At 37.3% G+C, this 27,391-nt stretch overlaps 1 protein-coding gene across 2 annotated transcripts in view; it reads left to right on the top strand.

Moving 5' to 3' along the window:
- The first annotated feature begins 1,664 nt into the window (after positions 1-1,664).
- LOC127624600 (gamma-aminobutyric acid receptor subunit beta-4-like) overlaps positions 1,665-27,391 on the top strand; it is a 115,797-nt gene continuing 90,070 nt past the window's right edge. For both annotated transcript variants that reach the window (XM_052099386.1, XM_052099385.1), the window contains exons 1-2: positions 1,665-1,789; positions 3,415-3,509. In XM_052099386.1, coding sequence (XP_051955346.1) covers positions 1,692-1,789; positions 3,415-3,509 — 193 coding nt within the window. In that variant the 5' untranslated portion in view covers positions 1,665-1,691. The remainder of the gene's footprint in view (positions 1,790-3,414; positions 3,510-27,391) is intronic.

The following is a 27,391-nucleotide window of genomic DNA, read 5'->3' as shown; positions in this document are numbered from 1 at the left end:
AAGCAGTCGATTGGGGGCCGAGGATGCCCACATCACCATTGGCCCTCCTGTCCAGAAGATGCAACACAGATGCCCTCAGCTCCTTTAAATGTGCCATCCAAACACCATGGCTCTGCGTCACCGCTCGCAGGGTTGCCTAGCAACTAGACAGCACATATATTTCTGCATCCCTCATCTTCTGTGCAAGAATAAATGGGGGGAAATTCACACTTCTTATCTGTTTGTGGATTGTGCCCCTATTTGACAAAAAAAAAAAAAAAAAAAACATTTATGCCAGGACTTGGGCATGTCTTATTGTCATATTGTAAAGTGCAGGTTGGCATGCGCAAGGACCACCACTGAAACCTAATGCTTCTCCATCCATAATTATTTGCATTCATTAGCGATTGTACGCTCGTGTTTGTGAGCGTACTGCGCGTAGTCCTGAGATGAAGAATGTGGCGAAGTGGTAGAAATGTATAAAAATGCACTGGGATACACTCGCAACATTTCAATAGGTTGCAGCGCGCGAGCCGACAAGTACAGACATCATTCCTCCGCGAGACAAGCGCGTGGACAGACTGCCTTTCCTCTTTAGTGCGTTTTCTCTTTTCTTTTTCAACAACCACCGGCGTTTTGCTCAGCACATTCAACGAAGGACCATGTCCTTTTCTTTTCTTTTCAAATACGATCGTGTAAGCCGGAGATATATGTTGCGCTCTTGATTATTTTTGAGGTTCCTGGAGGTATTTTTGCGATTGAAGTGTGCGTGTGTGTGTGTGTCATCGTTTGTGCGTTTGTGTTCCTCTCTTGAACAAGAGAAAGAACATGCTCGGGGATTCAATCGAGAGATAAAGGGGCTTTTCCAGTACGATAAAGAACTATTGGACATTTCCAATAATTTAATTGAGATACATATCATTTTCTTTTTCTTTCTTTCTTTCTTTCTTTCTTTCTTTCTTTCTTTCTTTCTTTCTTTTTTGTGTTTTTTTTTGGACCGGTTACCTACATTTTTCTCTGGGCTTTTCTTCTTGTTCTTCTTCCTACACGGCTGTGACTTCAAGCTCTGGGGTCTGCATCGGATATTCTCTGCTGCATTTCTTTAAATGAGAGGGAAATCTCGAGCATCAGCAGTAGGGGATGCAGATTTCATTTTGCCTTCTTTCACCTCTACGCACCCCCAACCTGAGGGGGGAAAATAAATAAAACATATCATATACAGTGGAGCATCCCCCTCCTCTTTGAAGGAACATCACTGGGGCCATGGCAGGTCCACTGATTTGGACCTGGAAACTCCGACGACAGGTGTAAAAGAAGACTGGTTATCTTCCTTTTTTATTTTCATTTTTATCCTTTTCTTTTTGTATTTTTCTCCATGGTTTGCCTGAAGACTACGAAGATCCAGCACTTTTCCAGAAGTCCTGTCGAAACTAAGAGATATGTCTGATCTTCTGGTGTTGATCGAGGGGGTGTCTGACCTGCATGGATTTCCATAGCTGAAGAAAAAAAAAAAAAAAAAAACAGCTGGGGACCAATTAAGACTTTTTTTTTTTTTTCTTCTTTCTTTGCAGGGCCATTACACGTGTGTGTTTTGGTGGTTTGATCTCAATCATTCGTTTGTGCTTTTACTTCCATCTCATTCTGTTGGATTCTTTTTTTAACAATATCATTTTTGAATATCACATTGGAGGTGGTTGGATTACTGAAAGTGAATGAAAGGATTTGTGGAAATGTTGGGTCCTCAAGAAGACAAATTATGTGGAATTGTTTCTGCTCTGGCGGCTTTGTCATTTGTCTGCTTTGCAGAAAGGTAATATTTTTTTTTTTTTTTTTTTTTTTTTTACTATAAACATTGGATCATAAACATCAGTCCACATGTTGTTCAGATCTAAAGAGACATCACAGATGAATCTCTCTCTCTCTCTCTCTCTCTCTCTCTCTCTCTCTCTCTCTCTCTCTTTACCAGATTAAACACTTGAGATTTGTGTGTGTGTGCATGAGAAACATCCTCGCATCCATTTGTGAAACGTGTACATTATTTGTCCAAAATTAAACACAATCATTGTGATCATACTCTCTATAAGCTTGGCATTGTGCTTAGAGTGACATCTCAGTATCCTGGCATCAATAAAACCAGGTCACGATAGAGCTGTTAGTGTAGCTGCTTTTTGAATCTCATAGTCATGTTTTCCAAGATCTCAAACCTATATATTTGTGATGCAAAGGTGCGATGAGTGTAATATCGCTCAATAAATTGCATTTGATCAATGATGCTCTTCTAATATACCCCCACCCATGCCACCATGTCGCGCAAAAATGGAGATCCATCATCGTCCAGCCAATAAAAATAAAAACGACGACGGCTATCAGTCAGCAATGGCCAAAGACATGTGTTCACTTGTGATCATTGAGATACAACGTGGGTTTGAAGTCGTTGAGGCCGACATTTACTAATACGCATATAATTTACATCTCAATATACTTTGTAGAACACCTGTAAGATGAATGCCAAATGACAAGCCTAATTATGTGTTCATTTTTACCTATAGTTTACGGGACTGGCCTAAAACCCAATGTCTTCCATTTTGATGTTTTGCTATTTTCATTTCGGTACAGTGTGCTTGGCTGAGATGTACTGAAAAATACTGTCTCTTTTCATATGTATAAAGGTTTGAAGATATGTATGCTGGCATGTGCAAATAATTTGTCATCAGAAACAGAATCAGACCAAGGGTATTCAACCTTTACAGACTCAGGGACCCCCCAACCAGACTGTCAGCCAACCCATGGTCCTCGACTATATCTACATTTTCTGTGTCTTTGTGAATGTACCACATATCTATCTATCTATCTATCCATCCATCCATCCATCCATCCATCCATCTATCAGAAACTCTTTAAGTTTTATACATTTATTCATGGACCTCTGGCTGTACTTTCACGGAGGCCCGGTTGAAAACCCTGGCTCTGGACTTGTTTTTTTATCCTGATAAAACCAACCACACTAGTTACTAAAGTTACATGGTGTACTGAACATTCTCTGTTGTTCAACAGTCATTATTGTTGCTGACAATATGATTTAATATGACAGTATGAATTGTTGTCATTTTTGAAATGTTTTAAGGTTAACTTTAAAGAACAGTGGATATTGTGTTTGCATTAGTATTGGATTCCTTAGAGAAAATGAATAATTAAATCACATTTATGTGAATGACTATGTGCTGGGCATATTGATCTGGAGATTGTCATTTCTATTGGCAACTGCGCCAAGTATGCAAGAAGAAAACATGCAAAGTGTAGGTGTGAATAAATAGAAATCACATCGCAAAAGAATGTTTAATGAGCAATCACATGTCAGAATCAACTGAATTAGGAAAATATATTTATTTTACATTAATATTAGTCAAATATCCTTCTCAATTCTCTCTTCTGCAGCACCTCCACTGGAAATACTGGAATATCTGTGGCCAAGACGACAGTGGACAAATTGCTGAAGGGGTATGACATCCGTCTCCGGCCAGACTTTGGAGGTACACCAGATCCTTTCTTAAAATTCAGTTAGCTTATATCCTCATAGACCAGGGTGAATTTGTATATGGTTATTTAGTATGTTCCCCACTGCACAGCTGATCAAAAATACCCAGTTTTGGAATGCTGTGGAATCTCAGAAACAAATATACAGCGTTCTCGCTTTATTGTTTGGTTGTAATGTAGACATCCATCAATGTATATAATTCTGAGCGTAGGTGATTGGAAAATATTGTGCAAGACTCCTTATTCATGGTTTCTTTTCAAGAGTTGGGCTTATCATAAAATGAGTGTGTTTGAAGGTTGACATTTTCGAAATCTGGTGAAACACCTCGTGGTGTGAAAGGAACTGCTGTATTTAGAGAGAACAAAGTACTCTTTCTCATGAAAATGCTTTGCTTTGTGTTTTTGCAATGTGTACCCCCTCCCTCCAATAAAAAAAGATGTGTGTACATGATTTAGAAAGGCTGAGCACACAATTTTAGGTTGCAGCTCATGGTCTATATTTCTGCACATGCCCAATTTGTTGAAGGACAACTAGATGCTTTGCAAATGACAAAATTGAGGGAAATTTCTATCTATCTATCTGTCTGTCTGTCCGTCCGTCCGTCCATAAGCCCGCCCGCCCGTCCGTCCATCCGTTCATCTATCTATCTATAACATCCATCCATCTATTCTACCAACCCTTGACCTATTTGTGATTCATGTCCACTTTACAGTGTCCCACCATTCAGATATAATTTATGTAGTATTCATGAATGTAGTCAATACACTAAAGCCACGAGACGTAAACAACATGCATGTTAACATGATTTTATTGTGATAAAATCACTTACTAACCTTTTCTGTGTAAAGTTACATCCAGAATGGGAAAGGGTTTTTTAATGGATGATGCCAATATCCAGAGAGCAGGGTGGCTGATAGGCCAATAAAATGCTGATATATCACAACATTTTTCTACATAAATAACATAAATATAATATTGCTTAAAAATGTATGAACTCTTCTTTATCACTATATTTACTAATTTTCACACTAAACTTTAACTTTTTAAAAAGAAGAAGGAAATAACAGTACACACAATAGTCCAGCAACCATGGATGGCATGTCCACGTTAGCAATTGCATTTTAGAATCAGAATCAGAATGAGCTTTATTGCCAAGTATGCTTCCACATGAAAGGATTTGTTCTTGGTGACAGAAGCTTCCAGTGCACAAACAATAAGACGACAAGATAACAACAACAACAATAATAATAGAAATAAAATAGAATAAAAATAAAAAGTGAATATAAATATAAGTATATATAGAAATGCACAAGACAATAATATAAAACTCAGCAAAAAAAAGAACAAGGTTGTCAATGCTTGTTCAATGAACCATAAACAATTAATGAACATGCACCTGAGGAACAGTTATTAACACACTAACAGTTTACAGACAGTAGGCAATTAAGGTCACAGCTTTAAAAACTTAGGACACTAAAGAGACCTTTCTACTGACTGAAAAACACCAAAATAAAGAAACCCAGGGTCCCTGCTCATCTGTGTGAACGTGCCTTAGGCATGCTGCTTGGAGGCATGAGGACTGCAGATGTGGCCAGGGCAATATTTCGTACTATAAGATGCCTAAGACAGTTCTACAGGGAGAGAGGAAGGACAGCTGATTGTTCTCGCAGTGGCAGATCATGTGTAACAACACCTGCACAGGATCGGTACATCCAAATACCACACCTGCGGTACAGGTACAGGATGGCAACAACAACTGCCTGAGTTACACCAGGACCACAATAGGCTGAGAGAGGCTGGACTGAGGGCTTGTAGACCTGTTGTAAGGCAGGTCCTTACCAGACATCACCAGCAACAATGATGAGGACATCCTCCTCCCTCATGCGGTACCCTTTGTACAGGCTCATCCTGATATGACCCTCCAGCATGACAATGCTATCAGCCATACTGCTGGTTCTGTGCGTGATTTCCATCCAGGCAGGAATGTCAGTGTTCTGTCATGGCCAGCAAAGAGCCTGGATCTGAATCCCATTGAGCACTTCTGGGACCTGTTGGATCAGATGGAGGGCTAGGACCATTCCCCCCAGAAATGTCCGGGAACGTGCTAGTGCTTTGGTGGAAGAATGGAGTAACATCTCGCAGCAAGAACTGGCAAATCTGGTGCAGTCCATGAGGAGGAGATGCAGTGCAGTACTTAATGCAGCTGGTGGCCACACCAGATACTGACTCCCAAAACCCTTGTTCAGGGACACATTATTCCATTTCTGTTAGTCACATGTCTGTGAAACTTGTTCAGTTTATGTTTTAGTTGTTGAATCTTTTTATGTTCATACAAATATTTACATATGTTAAGTTTACTGAAAATAAAAGCAGTTGAAAGCAAGAGGATGTTTTTTGAGTTTATATATATTAATATAAAGTTACATATTACTCAAAAAATACAGAATCAAACTAATTGTACATACAGTGCACAGTGATTAATACATTTACTTACAGCACACGTGAAGCGCTTTTACCTTGAAGTTGCAGCACAGATTATTTAGCCGAGACGGGCCACTCCTATTAAAATGAATGGGAGAAATTAAAATGCCCAACTGCAACCAACAGTCAACGGATGTTGATAGGAGGTCCCGCCTTACATTTAAAAGAGCCAACCTTTTAGATACAGACATTGCCTGTCAATCAATTCGAGAATGTGCATGCGCATTAGCTATAAAAGCTTATATAAAAAACTTTAGCGTAATCTGAGGTAAAGATGCACCATTTATGATATCAGTGTTCCAACCTTCCAACAGTGTACCAATCTTTACCAACCATTTTGGAGATTTCGGTCTTTAGCCATTCAAGTAGATAGGATCTGCACTGACATGACTGGAAATAGCCTCCCGAGAGTGTTCCAAACATGGCCGACAATTGCCAACTTGCTTGAAAGAGTTTGGTTGCACTCAAGCTCTCATGTGAATCCAGTGAGCAGCAGCAATCTCCTGACAAATTAAACAGCATGGATAGCCTGCTTGGATTGTGACCACTGACCATCATGATTTGTGAATCAGAGGAACCTTTGATCCTGATCCTGAAGTTTTGATTCTGGCTGAACACATGCGGAGGAAGATATTAGATGAGCGTGCGACGGGAAGAAAATGCTGGAATTTCACGAGGTTCCTGAATTACATCTTTTTAAACTAGATATCTGCAGATTTGCAGACAGTATATAAATTAGAAGTTTTATTGATATTCTGTTAGAAAAGGTATAGGGAAATGTTGAGGAAAGACTGTTAGAACATGTGCTTCAGAGGAAAATTTATGAGCATTCCACAGGATGCTGAATCTACTGAAGCTGTGTGAGGTTTGTTTATTATATCTGTTTAAACGAGATGTGTGCATATTTGCATACGGTATATGATATTAGTTTTATTGATATTTGCCTTTTTATCATTAGACAAGACAGTTACAAGTTACAGGGAACTGTTGAAGAGAGAGAGGAAGAATGAAACAGGCGAGCATTTTAACATTATGAGCTCAAACGTGTCTCTCGTGGCTCTGATATGCAGACCGTTTAAAGGACTCTGTGTTGCACTGTGTGTCTATTATTGTAGTAACAAGATGGCTCGTAACAACAAAATGAACCATGACTGATCGTTTACATGTCTCAGCACTTCACATGCAAGCAGGCGATTTTTAGTGCCCTCAAGAAAAAAATCAGCCAAACATCGGCCGATGCTGATTATTAAAAAAATCTGAATACTGGCCTATTTATCGGCCTCTACGACATATCAGTCGATCACAAATTTTTAAGAACATTTTTACCATGGCAACATGACAGCATAAACCCTAAAACCCAAAAACGATGATTTAAACAACTTTACAGCTCAAATAATACACAAGTTATATCAGAACAATTAATGGAAGTGCTTTAATAATATGTAAAGCTTCAAAAAAAATTTAAACCCTCCAAAAACGGGCACCATTCACTTCCATTATAAGTGCCTCAGAGTAACTTAATTTTTTTTATTATTTTAAAGAAAAGGAGGGATGAGTCGAAATAGTTTTTTGAGGTAATCAATATTATGCCACAAATGCTGTCGATTGAACTTATATTCCTTTAATTTAGATGTTATCACATGCATTTTTAGATATTTTTTTTTTTAGAAGAGTTAAGATTACCTGACAATTATAAATTCCATCTAGATTTTCATTTTATGATCAATGAGAGTTCCGCAATGTGATTGTGGTTTGGGAATTTCTGTTCCCACCAGTCATTAAGGAGTTTGTTATGATTTGTACGTCTCTAAAGCATACATGCATACATAAAAGCAATTATGTGTTAGATGCTGTAAATTTGTAGATATTGTGTCACATTTTAGTGTCTGTCCAAACATACAAATATATATGTGTATGTTACTTATGACATTACTTATGGCATACTAATGAGATCACCCTGAAATAATGCATTATTTGTTTTCTCCATCGACCATTTGTACAATAGGCATATAGACACAATATTTATTTCTTTTCTATTTACTGCACTGGCTCGTCACTCAGTCAGCAGTGATGGCCCCTCCACAGAGCACTGATGCGAGGTCAGTTGTCCTGCAGCAATGCACGCTTGTAGCTGGAGCAGCATCCGCTCTGATGCAGGCCAGGGAACTGTAGTCTATCACATCCTTATAATTCCATCATCAGTCAGAGCCCAACTCACATGACACAACTGCTGACCAACTTCAGCTTCAGGAGCGCCGTGCATTTTAATTGGACCCAGACCACAGCTCAGCCAGCCAGGGAGGGAGGGAGGAAGGGCAGAAAAAAGGAGAGGAAGAAAGAGTCCAGTTAGGCAGTCGGGAAACCAGGCCGCTCTGACAGTGCTCTATCTCTTTGGCCGGCTGGAGGCATAGCCCCTGGGTTTGGCCCTAGTGTTTTTGTGTGTGTGTGTGTGTGTGCATGCATGCTTAACATCACGCCACACACATAAAGGCAAAGCCTGCTTATACGTGTATGTGCAGTATACATGCATACATGATACACATACTACATGAAATCTTTTGGATGTGTTGATATATGTACAAAAATGTGGTTTTCCTTTACATATATTTCATCATGCTTTGAAAGACTCTCCCAAACACATGATGTTTTTAAAGTTACCGCTCTATGAGGTTTAAAAAAAAAAAAAAAAAACTCATGCATCAATCCTTGGAAGTTGCGTTGCAGTTGGACAATCTGATTGAAGCTTGCGATTTTCACAAGAACTTTCCAGTTTTACGTGGAATATCCATCACACGATTAGTGATGGGGTGTACAGTAGGTGGTCCATGGGCATACCGTTTGAGACTAAACTGTATATGACAATGCAAATTTGCAAAGCACATTCATCAGATTCTAGCCTCTGTTACTCAGAAACATTGCTTTATAGCTTGTTTTGTGCATCTCTCACCCGTACTGTGTTCATTGTTTCAGCAGAAACAGATGATGAGTCATTTTTTCAGTCTTACTTTACAATTGACTCTACTGCCTTTCATGCTTGAGTTATAGTTTATTGGCTTTGGCTCCATCTTTCAACAAATAGCCCATGGATGTGTGTTCTGAGAAGGAAACCTTCCTGAGCAGAATTCAAACCTGTGGGAGGTTTTGGCTCAATTGAATTGTGCTGACAGGGACAGAATATTCAAATATTGATGCATTCACAGAAAGGGACTGCATAGGATTCTTATTTGTGTGATTATCCATCATTTTGTAATCATCATTGTTGTTATTCTGGCCTGATCTCATGAAAACTATGTGATTTATGTGAAATGATATTACGTGGCTTCTAACACGTGTGGCAGCAATTTTGAAATTTCCGCTGAGTGTCGCTAAAAGCGAGTTAAATGTTCTGCCAAACAGGTGAGGTTTTTAAGGTTAAAGGGAGAGTTCACCCAAAAATGTCTCTCATCATTTACTCACCCTCCTGGCATCCCAGATGTGTATGACTTTCTTCCTTCTGCAGAACATAAAAGAAGATTTTTAGAAGAATATTTAAGCTCTGTAGGTTCATACAACATAAGTGAATGGGTGCAAACATTTTGAAGCTCCAAAATCCACATAAAGGGAGCATAAAATGAATCCAACTCCAGTGGATAAATTAATGTATCCAGACAGGAGATGATGGGTGTGTGTAAGAACGCACGTGTGGCCGTGAAATGCAAAACAAAACAACAAATCTTAAAACACAACGGCAAATCCATAGACAAAATAACAATTCAGAAACACATCATCAAATCAGAAAACACAACTGCAAATCAGAAAACAAAAGAGCAAATCAGAAAACACAACACCAAATCCAGAAACAAAACAACAAGTTATAAAACACAACGACAATACAAAAAACACAACAGCAATTAATTAGAAACAGAAAGTGTAGGTACCATAGCTTCTCACCTGAATGGCTGTGTGGAGAATACCTCCTTTCCTCAGGACTGGTTCTCTGCCCACTTGCGTGATTATTTCAAAATACATTCCAAATGCTAAATAATTGAAAATTGTGAGTGGTTTGACAATCAGTAAAACAGTAATGAGACACTTTATAACACAGAGAGCAAAAACAGCGAGCGGGAAAAGTTTTAGGAACAATGTTCATCTATGGTGTGTAAGAGGCCATCTAAAAATTCCACAAACTGCACTAAAACGCTGGTGTCCAAAGCATTCATTCACTCAATTGACTTGCAAATTCTAACATGACAAACATGGTTATTAAAAAAGCATTTTCACATTCTTAAGGTTGCCGTAGACTGCTGACGTGTTGCTCACTTTCTACAATTGAAGCCAGCATGTCCCATTATGAGAAGTGATTTATTTTAGAAAATATATTGCTGAAATTTTACCCAGATATTATTTTATTATTGTAAAGTTTGTAGAAGGCTGCTATTAGTTATGCTGACTTACTCTAGGTGAGAGTTTCCCAGCATGTGGAATTATACATATACAGTATTCAATAATGTATTTAAAATAATAATACAAAAAAAAAAAAAATTATTCAAGTCAGTCATTCAACGCACTGATATAACCTTTGTAATGTTAAAATTACATCTTGATGAATTTTACTGTTTTTTGTTTTTTTCTAAAACAATTGAATACTGTAGCCATATAATTAGAGATACTTGGAAATTGTATATATATATATACAGTGAGGAAAATAAGTATTTGAACACCCTGCTATTTTGCAAGTTCTCCCACTTAGAAATCATGGAGGGGTCTGAAATTGTCATCGTAGGTGCATGTCCACTGTGAGAGACATAATCTAAAAAAAAAAATCCAGAAATCACAATGTATGATTTTTTAACTATTTATTTGTATGATACAGCTGCAAATAAGTATTTGAACACCTGAGAAAATCAATGTTAATATTTGGTACATTAGCCTTTGTTTGCAATTACAGAGGTCAAACGTTTGCACACACTGCAGGAGGGATTTTGGCCCACTCCTCCACACAGATCTTCTCTAGATCAGTCAGGTTTCTGGGCTGTCGCTGAGAAACACGGAGTTTGAGCTCCCTCCAAAGATTCTCTATTGGGTTTAGGTCTGGAGACTGGCTAGGCCACGCCAGAACCTTGATATGCTTCTTACAGAGCCACTCCTTGGTTATCCTGGCTGTGTGCTTCGGGTCATTGTCATGTTGGAAGACCCAGCCTCGACCCATCTTCAATGCTCTAACTGAGAGAAGGAGGTTGTTCCCCAAAATCACGCAATACATGGCCCCGGTCATCCTCTCCTTAATACAGTGCAGTCAGCCCTGTCCCATGTGCAGAAAAACACCCCCAAAGCATGATGCTACCACCCCCATGCTTCACAGTAGGGATGGTGTTCTTGGGATGGTACTCATCATTCTTCTTCCTCCAAACACGGTTAGTGGAATTATGACCAAAAAGTTCTATTTTGGTCTCATCTGACCACATGACTTTCTCCCATGACTCCTCTGGATCATCCAAATGGTCATTGGAAACTAAAGACGGGCCTTGACATGTGCTGGTTTAAGCAGGGGAACCTTCCGTGCCATGCATGATTTCAAACCATGACGTCTCAGTGTATTACCAACAGTAACCTTGGAAACGGTGGTCCCAGCTCTTTTCAGGTCATTGACCAGCTCCTCCCGTGTAGTTCTGGGCTGATTTCTCACCTTTCTTAGGATCATTGAGACCACACGAGGTGAGATCTTGCATGGAGCCCCAGTCCGAGGGAGACTGACAGTCATGTTTAGCTTCTTCCATTTTCTAATGATTGCTCCAACAGTGGACCTTTTTTCACCAAGCTGCTTGGCAATTTCCCCGTAGCCCTTTCCAGCCTTGTGGAGGTGTACAATTTTGTCTCTAGTGTCTTTGGATAGCTCTTTGGTCTTGGCCATGTTAGTAGTTGGATTCTTACTGATTGTATGGGGTGGACAGGTGTCTTTATGCAGCTAACGACCTCAAACAGGTGCATCTAATTTAGGATAATAAATGGAGTGGAGGTGGACATTTTAAAGGCAGACTAACAGGTCTTTGAGGGTCAGAATTCTAGCTGATAGACAGGTGTTCAAATACTTATTTGCAGCTGTATCATACAAATAAATAGTTAAAAAATCATACATTGTGATTTCTGGATTTTGTTTTTAGATTATGTCTCTCACAGTGGACATGCACCTACGATGACAATTTCAGACCCTCCATGATTTCCAAGTGGGAGAACTTGCAAAATAGCAGGGTGTTCAAATACTTATTTTCCTCACTGTATATATATATATATATATATATATATATATATATATATATATATAAACAATGTTGTTTTAAATATATACAGTGCATATATATATATATATATATATATATATATATATATATATATATATATATATATATATATATATGCACTGTTTATATTTAAAACAACATAGTTTTTTTAATTAGAACATGCAAGTTGAATTAACGCTTGAGCGTCACCAATGTTTTAGCGCAGTTTGAATACTTTAAGATGTCCTTTAAAATGTATATATATTAAAAATATATATATACTGTATCTATTCCTAAACAGTCAAAATGGTCTCTTCAAAACTGGGCAGGGATGAGGCCCAGAGACAGCTATACTATAACGTTAATGTTTTTGATGTTAATATTTTTTACGTTAAAATAACCACACCTGCAACTCGTACATACAGTAAATTACGCTTTATGCGGCACCTCATATCTATAGCAGGGAGAGAGGCTCTTAGAGCGGGAATAAATTGTGCAGTGCTGAATGTGCTTTATTTCCGCTCCTCTCGCGTATACACATATGCTAACACAATCACTTAGCCAGGTGTCAGATAACTAACACAAAGATTTAGAGCTCAGTCCGGAGTCTGCCTGTTGAGTACCCCTGCCATAGATGAACATTGTACCTAAAACAACATTTTCCCGCTCACTGTTTTTACTCTCTGTTATAATGTTACTTTTGTTACTTTTTTCCTGAGAGAGAAAACACTCCAAATGTTTTAGTTTTTCAGTCACTGATCTTATGGTGTGGACTTTTATACAATCAGTGAACCAATCCACCAATTCACTTATAGTACACTGCGTGGACCTACAGAGCTCAGATATTCTTCAAAAATAGAACAATATAGTAAAGAAGTAGAGGAAAGAAAGTTATACACATCTGGGGTGGCATGACATGAGGATTTGGTTGAACTATCCTTTTAATCCACTATTGAGCTTTAAATCAACAATATCTACCTCCCTTTCTTAAATCTTAAACATAAACCTAACCAATAGTGTCATAACAGCAAATGTGAGATGAAAAACTAATTTCTGAAGGAACCATGTCATTTTTTGGACACTTTACCCAAAAAATGTAAAAACAATTGGTATAGTAACAAGATTAATATTAGATTTCATATTTCAAAGACTTCATATGGAACCTGTGCGAAAAATGTGAAAAGTCTGACTGTCACTGTGAGATTGAGCTCTTTTCCAAAACGTAGTGAGCTGCCTTGCTGTCTACTGCCTAAATTGGCAACTACGCTCTAAGGCAGCATACTAACCTTATTGGAACCTCTCAGAAGTGACCAAAATGACACACATATCATAGGTAGCAACTGTGCAAGTCAGAAAATCAAACAAAATAACATACACAAAAAAAAAAGCTCCCTACGCAGTGCTGTGTAGTAACGGATTACATGTAATCTGTATTACATAATCAGATTCAAACATAAAGTACTTTTAATTGTATTACATTACATTTTACAATATATGTAATCGGACCACAGTTACTTTTTTGTAGATTACATGATTACATGTTAACAAACTGTATTAAAATAAGGAAAGGAGGAGGCAGAAACCGGACAAACCATCAAAATAATATTTAATAGTAAATAACAAAATTAAAAAGACAAAACATCAACACAAATGCATACAGGGCAGCCTTTATCCCTCTTATGGACTTCATTTGCCTGATTAGGGGCCAGGGATGTGTCATTACGGCCCAGCCCCACCCTCCTCCTTGCCACACAAGGCATGGCAGTAAATTGTTAATCACTGATTGATCATCCTAATCATTCTCTTTATTCAATCTTTTACATTTTTCATTCTAAATCAGCACATCGCTGATATACATCTGGTAAGTCTTTGAGTGTTTTCGGAAGCAAGGGGGAGGGTTGTGTGTATTACACTCAGAACTGATAATAGCTACTAGCCAGTTATGTGAAGATGGAGTGGCTAACTCAGCATTTAACCACTGGAAATATAGAGATAATTTCATTTTTAAGAAGACATGGGGCAAAAAAATCACTGTGCAATGTAATCTCTGCCTTCCAAAAGTTAATATCCTGTTAACTGCAAAGAATTCTACATCAAATCTAAAGAAGCATTTGGATGTATGTTTGCATCTTTTATAACTTTACATCACAAATTGCAATTCTGTCATTGATTGAGGACCTAGACCTCTATCAGCATCATGGGGGAAAACATAAAAATATGAAAATTTCCTTCATATTTTTACATTTGTGAAAATGTTCCTGAATTTGTGGACGTAAGCACCCCTCAAATTATTAAACGGCAGTTAATTGTTAATAATTTATTGATCATTCTCTTTTTTCAATCTTTCACATTTTTAATTTTAAATCAGCACACCGCTGATATATGTTCGGTAAGCCTAACCCAATTATTTTTCTTCCATACAAAATTCACCACCTAACTATCTTTAGGTAGTTTGTCTGTTTGTATGTGTGCAATTCGTCACAAAAACAGCAACTCAAAGAGTGTTTTCAAGCACATAGTGTGTTTATTTTATGTAACAAACAGCCAAATTGTCACCAAAGTACCACTAAACAGTTCACAGCTTGTATATGCACAGCCATCATATCTAAACGTGATCTTCCCATGCACGCAGCTACATCTGCTCATTAAGTGCAGATGTGGTTTTCATTCGCAAAAACAGCAACTCAAACTGTCTTTTCAGGCATACAATATGTTTGTTTTCTGAAACAGGCAGCCAAACTATCACAAAAGCACCACAATAACAGTTTAAAACTCTTCTACTCAAAGTGAACACATGCTGAGCGTGATTATCACGCAGCCACGTCTGTTTACATTAGTGCTTGTCACACACACACACACACACACACACGTTGTGTTTCCATGTTTTATGGGGACTTTCCATAGACATAATGGTTTTTATACTGTACAAACTTTATATTCTATCCCCTAAACCTAACCCTACCCCTAAACCTAACCCTCACAGAAAACTTTCTGCATTTTTACCTTTTCAAAAAACATAATTTAGTATGATTTATAAGCTGTTTTCCTCATGGGGACCGACAAAATGTCCCCACAAGGTCAAAAATTTCGGGTTTTACTATCCTTATGGGGACATTTGGTCCCCACAAAGTGATAAATACACGCTCACACACACACACACACACACACACACACACACACACACACACACACACACACTGACTGTCTGAGATGTCAAACAGTGCATAGGCAAACCGGACTGCTGATATTATTTGTTTGTTTTATTTTTTATAGCTATATTTAAACAAAATAAATAAAATAAGCCCACTTGTTCACATGTTTACTGCAGTATTTAATTTTTGGGAATGACAAGAAATAAAAAATGTAAAGAAAAAATACTCGTCGACACTCTGCCCACCTCTACTGGCTGTGTAGTGTCACGTGCAGAAATAACTCACCCTATGGGGCACTACAGGGGAATTTAGACACTACTCATTAAAAGGTTAAACTCTACCAAGCTGAAAATTAAGCCACTTACACCATACCTGTCAACATTTGGGTACCAAAATCCAGGAGACCTCTGATTGGGGGGGGATGCTGGATGGCAGAGGCAGGCTAAATACATTAAAAAAAATTGTGCCGTTGTGATTAAATGTGCTGAGTATTGTCATTTTTCCCATCGTGTCCGATATTAAAATCAGTGCGACACACTTTGTAAAACCCGTGGGCATTGTCAATATGGCTTCGAGATATGAAATTAAAATCTTCCGTCCAGCTGTTGTTAAACTTACATGTATATTTTGTTTGTGGGAGTCTTCTCCTCCCATCTACTAGTGATGCTTGAGTCAACTTCTACTACCTGCGCAGATATCAACAGCGCAACTGGGTTGAAGTTGCCAGGTTGAGGTCACTGAAATGTCTATGATGTGTTGATTGTGTGAGTAGGATGAGTTTCATACAAGATCTGGCAACTGGACAACCTTGGAATAATATATTGATGTGATTATTCATATAACGAGGTTTGGGCCATACAAATTACGGGATTTTCCCGGGAGAAATACCAAAACGGGAGGGTGGCGGGAGATGGGTGTCAAATATAGGAGGCTCCCTATATGCTGCCAAAACAGCGCCAACACTCATCTCAGAACATCATTCTGAGATGATGTTCTTCTCATCACAATTGTACAGAGCAGTTATCTGAGTTACCGTAGACTTTATCAGTTAAAACCAGTCTGGCCATTCTCTGTTGACCTCTCTCATCAACAAAGCATTTTCGTCCACAGAACTGCCGCTCACTGGATGTTTTTGTTTTGACTGGTTCAAACTGACAAAGTCTATTGTAACTCAGATAACCGCTCTGTACAATTGTGGTGAGAAGAATAACAACTCAGAATGCTATTCTGAGATGCAGGTTAGTACTGTTTTGGCAACGTGAGGGGGACCTACATAATATTAGGCAGGTGGTTTTAATATTTTGGCTGATCGGTGTATATTACTCACAAAACACAGCCAATATCCCTATGGAAAAATGCCAATGTAAAAAAAACATTTTGCTCCATGTAAATGAAATCCATTGACAAGAAGAGAAAGACACTGAATTAGACACTGCTGGCCTTATTTGCAACCTCAATAATTAGGGCAGCCTCAGAAGGTCTTCGAAGACCTTGAATTTACAAGATTGCCGTTTCTCATTTCAAGTCATCCTTTCATACAAAAGATACCTCCACGTGCCCTCTTCCAGCTGGGTCCAGTTGAGTTCGGCTGTTTATGTGCTGCCCATAAAAAAAAATAAAAAAAATGCTGAAAGATTAATCAACAGAATGGAACATGGAAGCAGTTGCCTAGATATGCAACATGTCACACCCGAGGCCATAAATCAATGACATGTTTTTTTTTTCTATCAGCAATTTTTGTGTCTTTGTTTTGATAATGGTAATTGTGATTAGTGATAGTAAAATTAATTTCTCAATAAAGACATATTTGCAAATGTGAAAAATGAATAAAATAATGAAATAATGAAAATGAAAAAGGAATAATTATTAACTCTTGTTTTAGGTGATTGTAATGTATGACCTTGTCTTGTTCTACTGTTTCCCCTTTGTCTTCCATTTTTGTCACTTTCGTTTTCACTTTTGACCTGTCTGTAACTCCACAGTCTTGTTAGCCCTCGTGTTCATTGTTCATTGTTTTCACCTGTCCTCGTTAGTTTCTCATTGGTTTCTATTTAGCACCTTGTCATGTTATTTTGAGTTCTGTTTGGTCATTGGCCCTTTCATGTATTTATACCCTGTCTGTTTGTTCAGTCACTGTCGATCGTTGAATGTTAGTGAATGTCTATGAAAGTTGTTAAGCCTGCTCTGTGTTCCCTTCCCGAGTTCTCTGTTCATGTTTATTTCCCCATTGTGGGTTTTCCTTTGTGTTCGTTTATGTTAATAAAGTTGCTGCATTTGGATCCTCAACCATCGTCTCCCTCCGCTGTATCTGCAATTCGTAACAGTGATAGTGGAGGGTTAATAAGGCAGATTTAGTGTAAATATGTAAAATTGTGAGTGTGTTTTATTCAGACTTTCTGCCACTAATGGGAGCTTACAGCACTTAGACCATGTGTTCAGCACAAACACTTCAATATACACTCACCTAATGAAATGTGTACTTAATGACACTTAATCACACATACATAGGTTTGATTGTACAAATGAAAGGAATATTTCACAGTATATACAATATATTGTAATTTAGTCACATTCACATTGTTCCAAAAATATGCTGGCAGCTTTTTTCCATATAATGAAAGTGAATGGAGATTGGGCAAAAAGCACCATAAAATGAGTCCAAATGACTTATGGCTATTTCCCAAGTTTTCTAAAGCAATTTTTCTTTGTTTTAAAAAACAGACCAAAGTGTAATTGTTTAATTCACTGATAATCATCTGCTCAATTGACAATGATCACACGCTGCATGCATTCTGCATTCTTTTTCCAAAAGTTCTGGTACCCAGGGGTCGGCGATGGTATGCCGACTCACTGACATGCAGCATTTCCCACCAGATATTTTTCATTGGTTTCAGTGTGCTTATCTTTTCATGTGGCTTGACCGGCAGCATGTTGCGACAGTAGCGTGGGAGACTCTGGTTCACATCCATCTTGAAACCAGGAAGTATTCATAAGTGACGAGCGTGATTTGGTGGTTGCACTTTTCCCTCTATTTAAATTTTACACTACTAGGTAAGGTTTAGGTTTGGGATTGGGTTGGGGGGTCCATAAAATATGCATTCACTGTATTACATCCTGTACAGCTGAAAGGAACATTTGGTGACCTGTTCTGGTCATAAATGGAGCTCCCACATGCCTTACACAAACAAAATAAAAAATAGTTTACTCATCCTCACGTTGTTCTACAGTAGTGTTGACTTTTTATCATCCAATGAACATAATATTATACAATTTGAAGAAGTTTCACACTGCTTTTTTCCCCCACACAACAAAAGCATGCAGTGGCCAGGTGCTGTCAGACTAATTGTGCTCTATAATACAAATCCTCTGAAGCAATACGATAGCTCTGTGAGACAAACTAAAATTAAAAGTTTAATTTGACTCTAATTTTAAAACAAAATCTTGCCCTATGACTCAGCTTTCATATCTTATTTGCAGCCCAATTTCAGGAAAATTATGTGACTGAGGTAATATTCTTGCAAAATGATTATACGTGGTTCATTAAATGTATCACGGCAGTTACAAAGTGAAATGTCCACAGAGTGGCACAAAAAGCGATTACATTTTTCATCCAACTGATGAGGTTATAAAGTCTAATGGTCTATCGAGTTTTAAATCAACAAAACCTCCCAACCCTAAAACTTCAACCTAAACCTAACCGATATTGTCATAATAAGAAAATGTGAGATGAAAAACACAATTGCTGAAGCAGCCACATCCTTTTGTCAACTGAGCTTAACATTGTACATTGGTCCTTCGCATTGCAAGCTTCATCAGTTAAGTTTCTGTGCAATTTGATCATATTTGAATCTGTTCTAATTTGTTAATGCAAATGTTAAATATCCCCTTACAAATCATGCACTGTAGTAAAAGATTTCATAAGAAAGCATTGTGTGAGGAACAGGGTGAAAAGTAAGTGTTTATAAAATGATAATCTGGCATTTTACTTGTAATTTGTTTGAAAGTGAATAAAAGTCGTTGTTGTAGTGCCTCAAGTGTTCAAGATCTAATTGCAGATTTTGTTTGACTCCCCTAAAATAATAACATATGTTTGTTTTGTTTGCTTTTTTTTTTTTAAACAGGCTTCTCCCAGTTCGGCACTAACTTTCACCCTCAGTGTACACCATTACCAGATTACTAACAAACCTTTAAATAAAAAATAGGGAGGTGCTTCTCACATGAAGCTCCCTAAGGATTAGGCCTGTGGTCTGAGAGAAAGACCATTGAAATAAAACTATGAACTGAAGGCCGCTAATTACATTATCTTTGAGGAGCTCACCATTTTAGATGTAAGTGGCCCCCACAGACTGCAGAAAATCTAATAAAAAGCAGTGGCCTGTAAATTGTTGCTGTAAGTGTTTTTCCTGCACTGGGTTATTGGCTTCTCCTTCAACTTTTGTAATCTGGGCAATGTTTTAAAAGCTTTGTTACATCAACACTGCGTATATTGGGTTTGAATGGGAAGAAAAGCCACAGAAATGGCACAGATATGCTGGAAGTATGTTATAATCATGTAATAGAGCATTTATAATGCATTTATTTCTGTTCTATTTTGGAACACTTTGTGATCCATATGGCGGATTGGCTTTTATGCAATTCTCTATTATGCTGCCGTTTTCCCTTAAACTAAATTTAATAATAACCTTTTAAACCAAAAAGGATGAAAAACAAACCCCATAAAAAATTAGATTAGAGTAATGGGGGCATCTTTGGTTTAAGTGCACTTTAATGTGCCAATTTCTGGATGCAAACATATAGGATTCCTATTTTGAGTGCTACGTGAGGTCGCGTCTAACATTCATTTGGATCACAGGGCCGATATATAATCCCAATGGATGCCAAGTCCCAGACAAATAGCAGTGTAGAGTAGCCAGAGGGCAGACCATCTCATTAACATAGTGATTTACCATCCCCAGCTTTAGACAACGGTGTGTGTGTGTTTGTGTGTGTGTGTGTGTGTGTGTGAGAGAGAGAGAGAGAGAGAGTTTGATGAAATGTAGTCACTCTGATGGAACATACAAGCTGACATTTCTCCTTAAAGCTTTATGCATTGCTGTGCATTACATGTGACTGTCATGGGCACGGTGCTTCGGATGAATTGTAACTTGAGAGGGTGTCTGTATGCTGTCTAATGCAGGCCGGCACGTTATAGTGATGTTCCATTTTCTGCGTCTCTCAGGGACTTGTGTCAGAAAACTATGTAAAGCTAGGCTGCTATATAGCCGCAACATTTGCTGCTCACCATCCATGATGTCAGCTGTGATTTTAAGTTGTCATTAATATATAATTTGTCTGTATTTTGGCAACTTTACATCAGCACATAGCTATACATACTTAAAGAGTTCACACAAAAATGAAAATTCTCTTGTTATTTATCTTATGTCGCTCCAGAGTCGTTAGCTGTTATGTTGTCCGTGGAACACAAACGAAAAATTCAGAAGAATCTTTTCATGGCTATTTTCCACACAGTCCATATTGACCATGTCTGTCAAACTCTATAATAAAAAAAATTGTCCATATGACTTCAGCACTATTTTGTACACTAAGCCTTCTAGGGGCATTGGATTTAAATGGTTAATATCTGTAAATCGATCAGATCTGGTGCCTATGTTGTATTTTGTTAGATTCAAATGAACCAGCTCATAAGAATCGTTCATTTAGGAATCGGACTACACTGGTTGCTCTATATGTTTTATGCTGTAGATTCAAAAGAGTCGTTCGTTCAGGAATCAGACTACACTGGTCACGCTGTATGATTCACACTGAAGATTCAGAAGAATCAGCTCATAAGAGTCATTCCTTCAGGAATCAGACTAGACTACATTGGTCACAATGTATGTTTTGCGCTGTAGATTCAAAAAGAACCGACACATATGAGTCATTTGTTTGTGAATCAGACTGCACTCTTTGTTTTTGATTCACTAAAAGAACCATCTTATAAGAATCATTTGTTCAGAAACTGGACTACTCTGGTCACACTATATATTTTGTGCTGTAGATTCAAAATTCTGTAACAAACACATCTGATAAAATGGATGATGTTGTGGAGTTAGTCAATAAGAGGACATTCCATAAACAGGGTACTATTTCAACTATGCTAAGGCATGTTCACTGAGATCCTTTAGTGTGCAGGAAATGGTACAAACATGTGTCTGCCATGTTTGATTTGAGAAGAAAAACTGGAATGGTGAGTCACCAGCATGAAGTGGAGCTCCCCTAACTTTGAGAAGGGGAGCCACAGTGAAGTAATAATGCACAAAAGGTGCAAAAAGAGAGAGGGGGAGAGACGGCAAAAAACTTACCACCCACCCTTTCCGTTACAGCCCCTCACCCTGGAGACAGCACTTTAAATATAGCTGTCAATGGTCTCAGCTCACCGCCATTAACAAAGCTTGAAATGGTGGCGATACATCCATTGGGCTGCGAACACTGCACACTCTCGCTCAAGAGTGGAGCCAATCTAGGCATTTGGTTATGCCTTGAATCTTGATATCAAACCAGGCTGCAACTACTGCATAGACGCATTGCTGTTTTCTGTGGTCTAAGAGCATATTCAGATATGCAATATGGATTTGAACAAAACCCATAACCCTAAATATTAAACTTCGGTGCACAACTTAATTCAGCCCATTCATGACAAAAATTATAATTCAAATTGTGTAGCTTCTTGAGGTATACAACAGTGCAATGCAAAGAATGCCATTAGCCATTAAGGGGTACAAGAGAGACTTCACTATTATATACAACATTTTCATGCTGTAAAACATCTAATCCTTTATGTCACATGCTGCAGTAGGTGAAAATGATAGTCCCACAACAGTGAGAATTGACACTCAGATTTGTTCTACATTACATAATGTTGCTGCATTCAATTCCATTCCATCTGAGTTGTCATGGAAACCAGCACATTCTCAAAATACTTTGCAGACACTCTGGCCGAATCGCTAACATGCGCCATCTTGAAGATCAGGGACATGTGACACTGGCTTTCATGAGGTCAGACTGTAGTCAGATTACTGGAAAGGCAGTAGTCTTAGACAGACAGCACTGGAGGAACAGGAAGGCTGGTATTGGTGCAGTGGCAAATAGCCTACACAATATTTTAAAGACTGGCCAATATGGGGTCAAAAAATCACTATGATTATGCGTTCTTGAAATATGGAATTAGGATCTTGTTCTAATGACTTCCTTTTAAAACAATTTAAAACAGACAAGATGGCCTACTTAAACTTTATTCAACAATATGCATTATGAGACCTTTATAGTTCAGAGTGCAATATGATTCCTGGAAGAAAAGCTGCTATTCGTTTTCTCCATAGGCTAGAAAATTATAATTGATAAACCTTTTAAGACAGACCTACAGTGAGTTCTGATATGTTAATCGGTGTTTCTTTTGAAGCCATCAGTCCATGTCATTTCTGCTTCAATAAAAAATAAATAAGGCATTTTTTAGCATGGTTCCTGGTAAAGAACTACACTACCCATAATCCTAAAAAAAAAGAGCTCCACCAATCAAATATGTTGTACACTTTGCAACATTGCTATTGTTATACAGCATTGGGAGGGTTACTTTTGAAATGTATTCCACTACAGATTACAGATCACATGCTGTAAAATATCCTTTATAGCGTATTCCGTTAGATTACTCAAGGTCAGTAATGTATTCTAATACTTTGGATTACTTTTTCAGCGAGTTTTGACTATTAAAAACTTTGCCAGTACAGTAGGACAAAATACTCATGTTAAAAATACATTCTCTGAAAAACCTAAATATCTTATGCAGTGTTGTTTCTAAAATTAAATAAATCTAATTTATCTTGTTTTAAGGATTTTTTTATATTTTTACAGGAAAGCAATACAAAAATTATTATAAGGAATATGATTTTTGCCCTAATATCAAAGGTCTTACTAGAAAATGTGTTTTTGTCTGATATTCAAATACGTTTTTGCATTCAGATCACAATTTTAAATAGTCCCAAATAGGCTTAATTTACTTCATGCAAAATAAAAATTTGCTATGTTCTTCTGATATTTGGGTGGAATATGACCTGGATGTGTCCTTCATGAGATTTATCATGTTAATTGCTTACTAATTCAAAAAGAATTGCTACTGTTCACTTTATACACTGTACCTAGAGTATATTCACATAATCAAGTTTCAGGCTGCCTACAGCAGAAATCCACCACACCCTGAGAAAGTGATACAAGTAATAAAATGCAACTGCCGCTCAAATGGAATGTTGTAGATTTGATAACCCTTCGACCATGCTGTGCCTCACAGGGGACACACTCCCATTTCCCAAGGCCAACTCCACAGTGCAAAATCTCCCTTAATTGCTGCAATCTCTCCCAGCTGGCATAAAGTCTCTTAATTAATAATAAATACACCTACAATGCTCCAGCTAGGTCCCTATAAATTAATTTGACTCATGCAAGCAGCCACACTGCCGACACTTAAAATAAAAGGAGCATTCTTGGCATGTGTGGGTTGAACGCACATCATAGCTGAATACAAAAGTAGAGCACGTTCAGCACAAAAGTGTGCATTGGTCAGAGCAGGATGATAAATGGATGAGCAGTGCTGGAATGATCTGTATACCGATGAGTAGAGAAAGCCTGCAGATTTATGGAGAGAGAGCCCATACGAAGAGGACAAGCTTGAGGAGGCTGTTCCTCTTGTCTTTTTTGACTACAGCAAGACTCTTTCAAAAACTTCTTTCTTAAGGGGGATTTTTGTTTTTTCATCTTAGCACTTTCATTGTGTATAATCGTGAAATTCAGTTAACGTTAAAACAATAGCAAACTTCCTTAATACTGTCCAATACAAATATCTGATGGATGGCCATATATATAAGCCATAATATAAAATTATAGTTCACATTCTGTATTAAGTAATTTAGCAGATGCTACATTTATATATACATCAAATGGAACAATTAAATAGGAAAATATAGGTTACATACAGTATGTGACAAAAAACATTTTTGAAATGTACATTTACAATAAAATTGAATCATTTGTCAGATGTTGAATGCATATATGGAAATATTTAAAATTCAACTATTTTATTGCAAAATATATTTTACATATATAAAAAGTGCCATTTTAAAATGTACATTTACATTTAGTCATTAAGCAGATGCTATATGCATATATTGTATGTACACATTTCAAATTCATCCATTTAATTGGACAATATACGAAAACAGCCATTTTTTAAATGTAAGTTAACATTAATATTCAATCATTCACAGACACTAAAAACATATATGTAAATGTATTAAATTCAATTACTAAATGGGAAAATAAAGATTATATATATGCAATTTCGTTTTTGCATTTTTACATATTTGGTGCATATACTGCATTATGGAATTATGTGAATTCCTTATATCAGTGAAAACCATACATATTATATACGTGTTTTACTTATATTGCCATATATTATATTTCTGTATTTACATAAAAATTATGATGGGTATTCAAAGTTTTTTTGGTCCAGCCTGTTAGCCTCTTCTTGTGCATTTGCACATTCTTTGTTGTTAAACTCACTGCTCAGTGTTGTTTTTATTCAGTGCTGAGTTTTGCGCAGAGAGTGCTCTGAAGTAACATGAAGCTCAGCAGTTTAGTCACAATCAATCAGATGGGCTGAATTTGGCCAATGTGATGCTTGTTGAATAGCCCCGGACTGGAAGAACGTGCTTTGTGTATGCGTATTCTGTGGTTATGCTTGGAAGGTAAAAAGTAGGCCTATTAGTGGGCACATAACCACAGAAAGCCTACTTCATTGTTCACCTACAAAGTGCATGCTTTAGCAGCTTTGAGGGGACACGTGGTAGATGGAGGCACTACACAATAATGCGCACTCCCGTGGGACTGTCTTCACACCCTCGGGTGATGGATGGGGAAGACTAATCCTTGGGAGCCAGGGGGGATCTGTCAAGGACATTATACAGCCCTGTGATCGTCTCAGATAAACACACAGAGAAAGACGTCATTTATTGCAGGCCTGAGATGAATGCGACCGGCTCAGCAGCCAGGAAGCATGTTTAACCTGTTGATGTGCACCCCTTTTTTGAGCACAAACCATGAAAATGACATACCTGAACTTAAATGGTGGTATTTACTGGACCCTTTGGAGTATTAACAGTTGTAGTATCTTTTGAAAGAAGACACTTTGAGATTTATTTCCATAATTAATTCATAATTAATATATGTTGTTATTTTTAAAAGTTAGAGAACTATGACATTTTTAGAAATGGAAATATGTTGTGCTGAACATATATTTATAATAATAAAAAAAAAAAACTATAATAAAAGTGCCAATACAACCCAGAAATACAATGTTCTCAAAGCCACAAGTCTAAAGAATTTACGTTTCAAATTTGAAGATGATCTAACAAAAATCCTACAAAAGTTCCTGCAAGCTTTTTTCTCTGTAAAATCGCTGCCAGTGTACAGAGTAAAATTAAGGCTCCGCCTCTCAAAGTCAACACAATCTCTGACTACACTGATTGGCTATATGAATGAAACTATGCTGTATTTTTTTAAATAGACTTTGGAGACAGGCTTATTTTTGTTTATTAGACTCTAATATATAAGCTAATATACAGTTTTACAACATGAATGCTGCTCAGATTGCATAGTTTGTTGAAGAACGATGATGAATGGTAAATCTTCCAGGCGAGATCTCATGTAAACAATGGAGAATATATCAATATTTCACAGATTTATAATTTTTATGGACAAAAAGTGCTATTGGATGTTTTTCAATGAATGCTTGTCATGGACAATTGACCCAAATGTGGTGAACTGGATTCATCTGGCGATCGCAATTTCAAAACAAAATGTATGAAGTCCCATTTTGATATTGCATGTTTTCATTTGTACTCCTGGCACAAATAACTAAATTGCTGTTTCTGGAGCATGGCTATTGTGAAACAGAGATCGGATCTCAATGTTGAAACCTTAGACCTTTAAAAAGATGTATAATTTGTTAACATTAATTACATTTATAGACGGTAAATTATATATTAAATGTAAACAGAGTGATGTCACCACCGATTGCGAACGAATGCGTATCAACAGGTTAAAAGGCCATTTTATTATTATACCTCAAAAGAGCCTTTGAGAGCTGCTGAACTTCCAGATGCTGTTAGAACTACAAAGTCACAATTTCGACCCACCATTTTAAAAATTTAGCTTCAATTTAAAAAATGTACCTGTTAATTTACAGTAAATTACTGGCAGTATAGGTCACATGGTACCGTAATTCTAATTACAACAATTTACCATATACAAATACATTTTGCTTACTGTTTTATATAGATGAATGTACTTTACAGGCAAAACCTGTTTGAATAATACTTTACTGTAATCTTTAGAGTATTTTATGCTGCTTTTCTCCCCGAAATGCGGGTTCCCGTGCCTGTTCTGATTACCATGTCTTTGCACACACTCACAATAAGAATAAAGGCACTTCACAGCAGGACACTGCTTGCTGTTGCTTATGCAACTGAAACATTCTTTCGGAACGCTTTTGTGCGACCGCTCCGATAATCTTTAAGTTGTAATGATGCTGCATGTGCATGTTAGTTTGAACATATATTTACTCAGTTATTGAACAAGATAAAAGATTTACAATTCATTTAATTTTGTTCTTTAATGCATACCATACAATTAATTGTTGCCCATGTAAATGAGAAAGAAATGGTTAGCTTTCTTATAGTTGGTCGATGTAACAGAAAAAGAAAAAAAAGGAAAGCGTATAAGCACATAATGTTTGATTTCAATACACATTACAAGAGTATAAGTTGGTTTGACTCTTGTGATGTACATCCAAACAAAGCTGATATCCACATAATTAATTTGCATTGATCAATATCTCAAAAGAAAAAAAAAGAAATGAATGGAAAAATTAAATTTCTACCTAATCACACATATACACC

This window comes from Xyrauchen texanus, chromosome 31, assembly GCF_025860055.1.
Source record: "Xyrauchen texanus isolate HMW12.3.18 chromosome 31, RBS_HiC_50CHRs, whole genome shotgun sequence".
NCBI lineage: Eukaryota > Metazoa > Chordata > Actinopteri > Cypriniformes > Catostomidae > Xyrauchen > Xyrauchen texanus.
The sequence above is the reverse complement of the archived record's forward strand: the minus strand, read 5'-3'. Positions and strand labels throughout refer to the sequence as shown.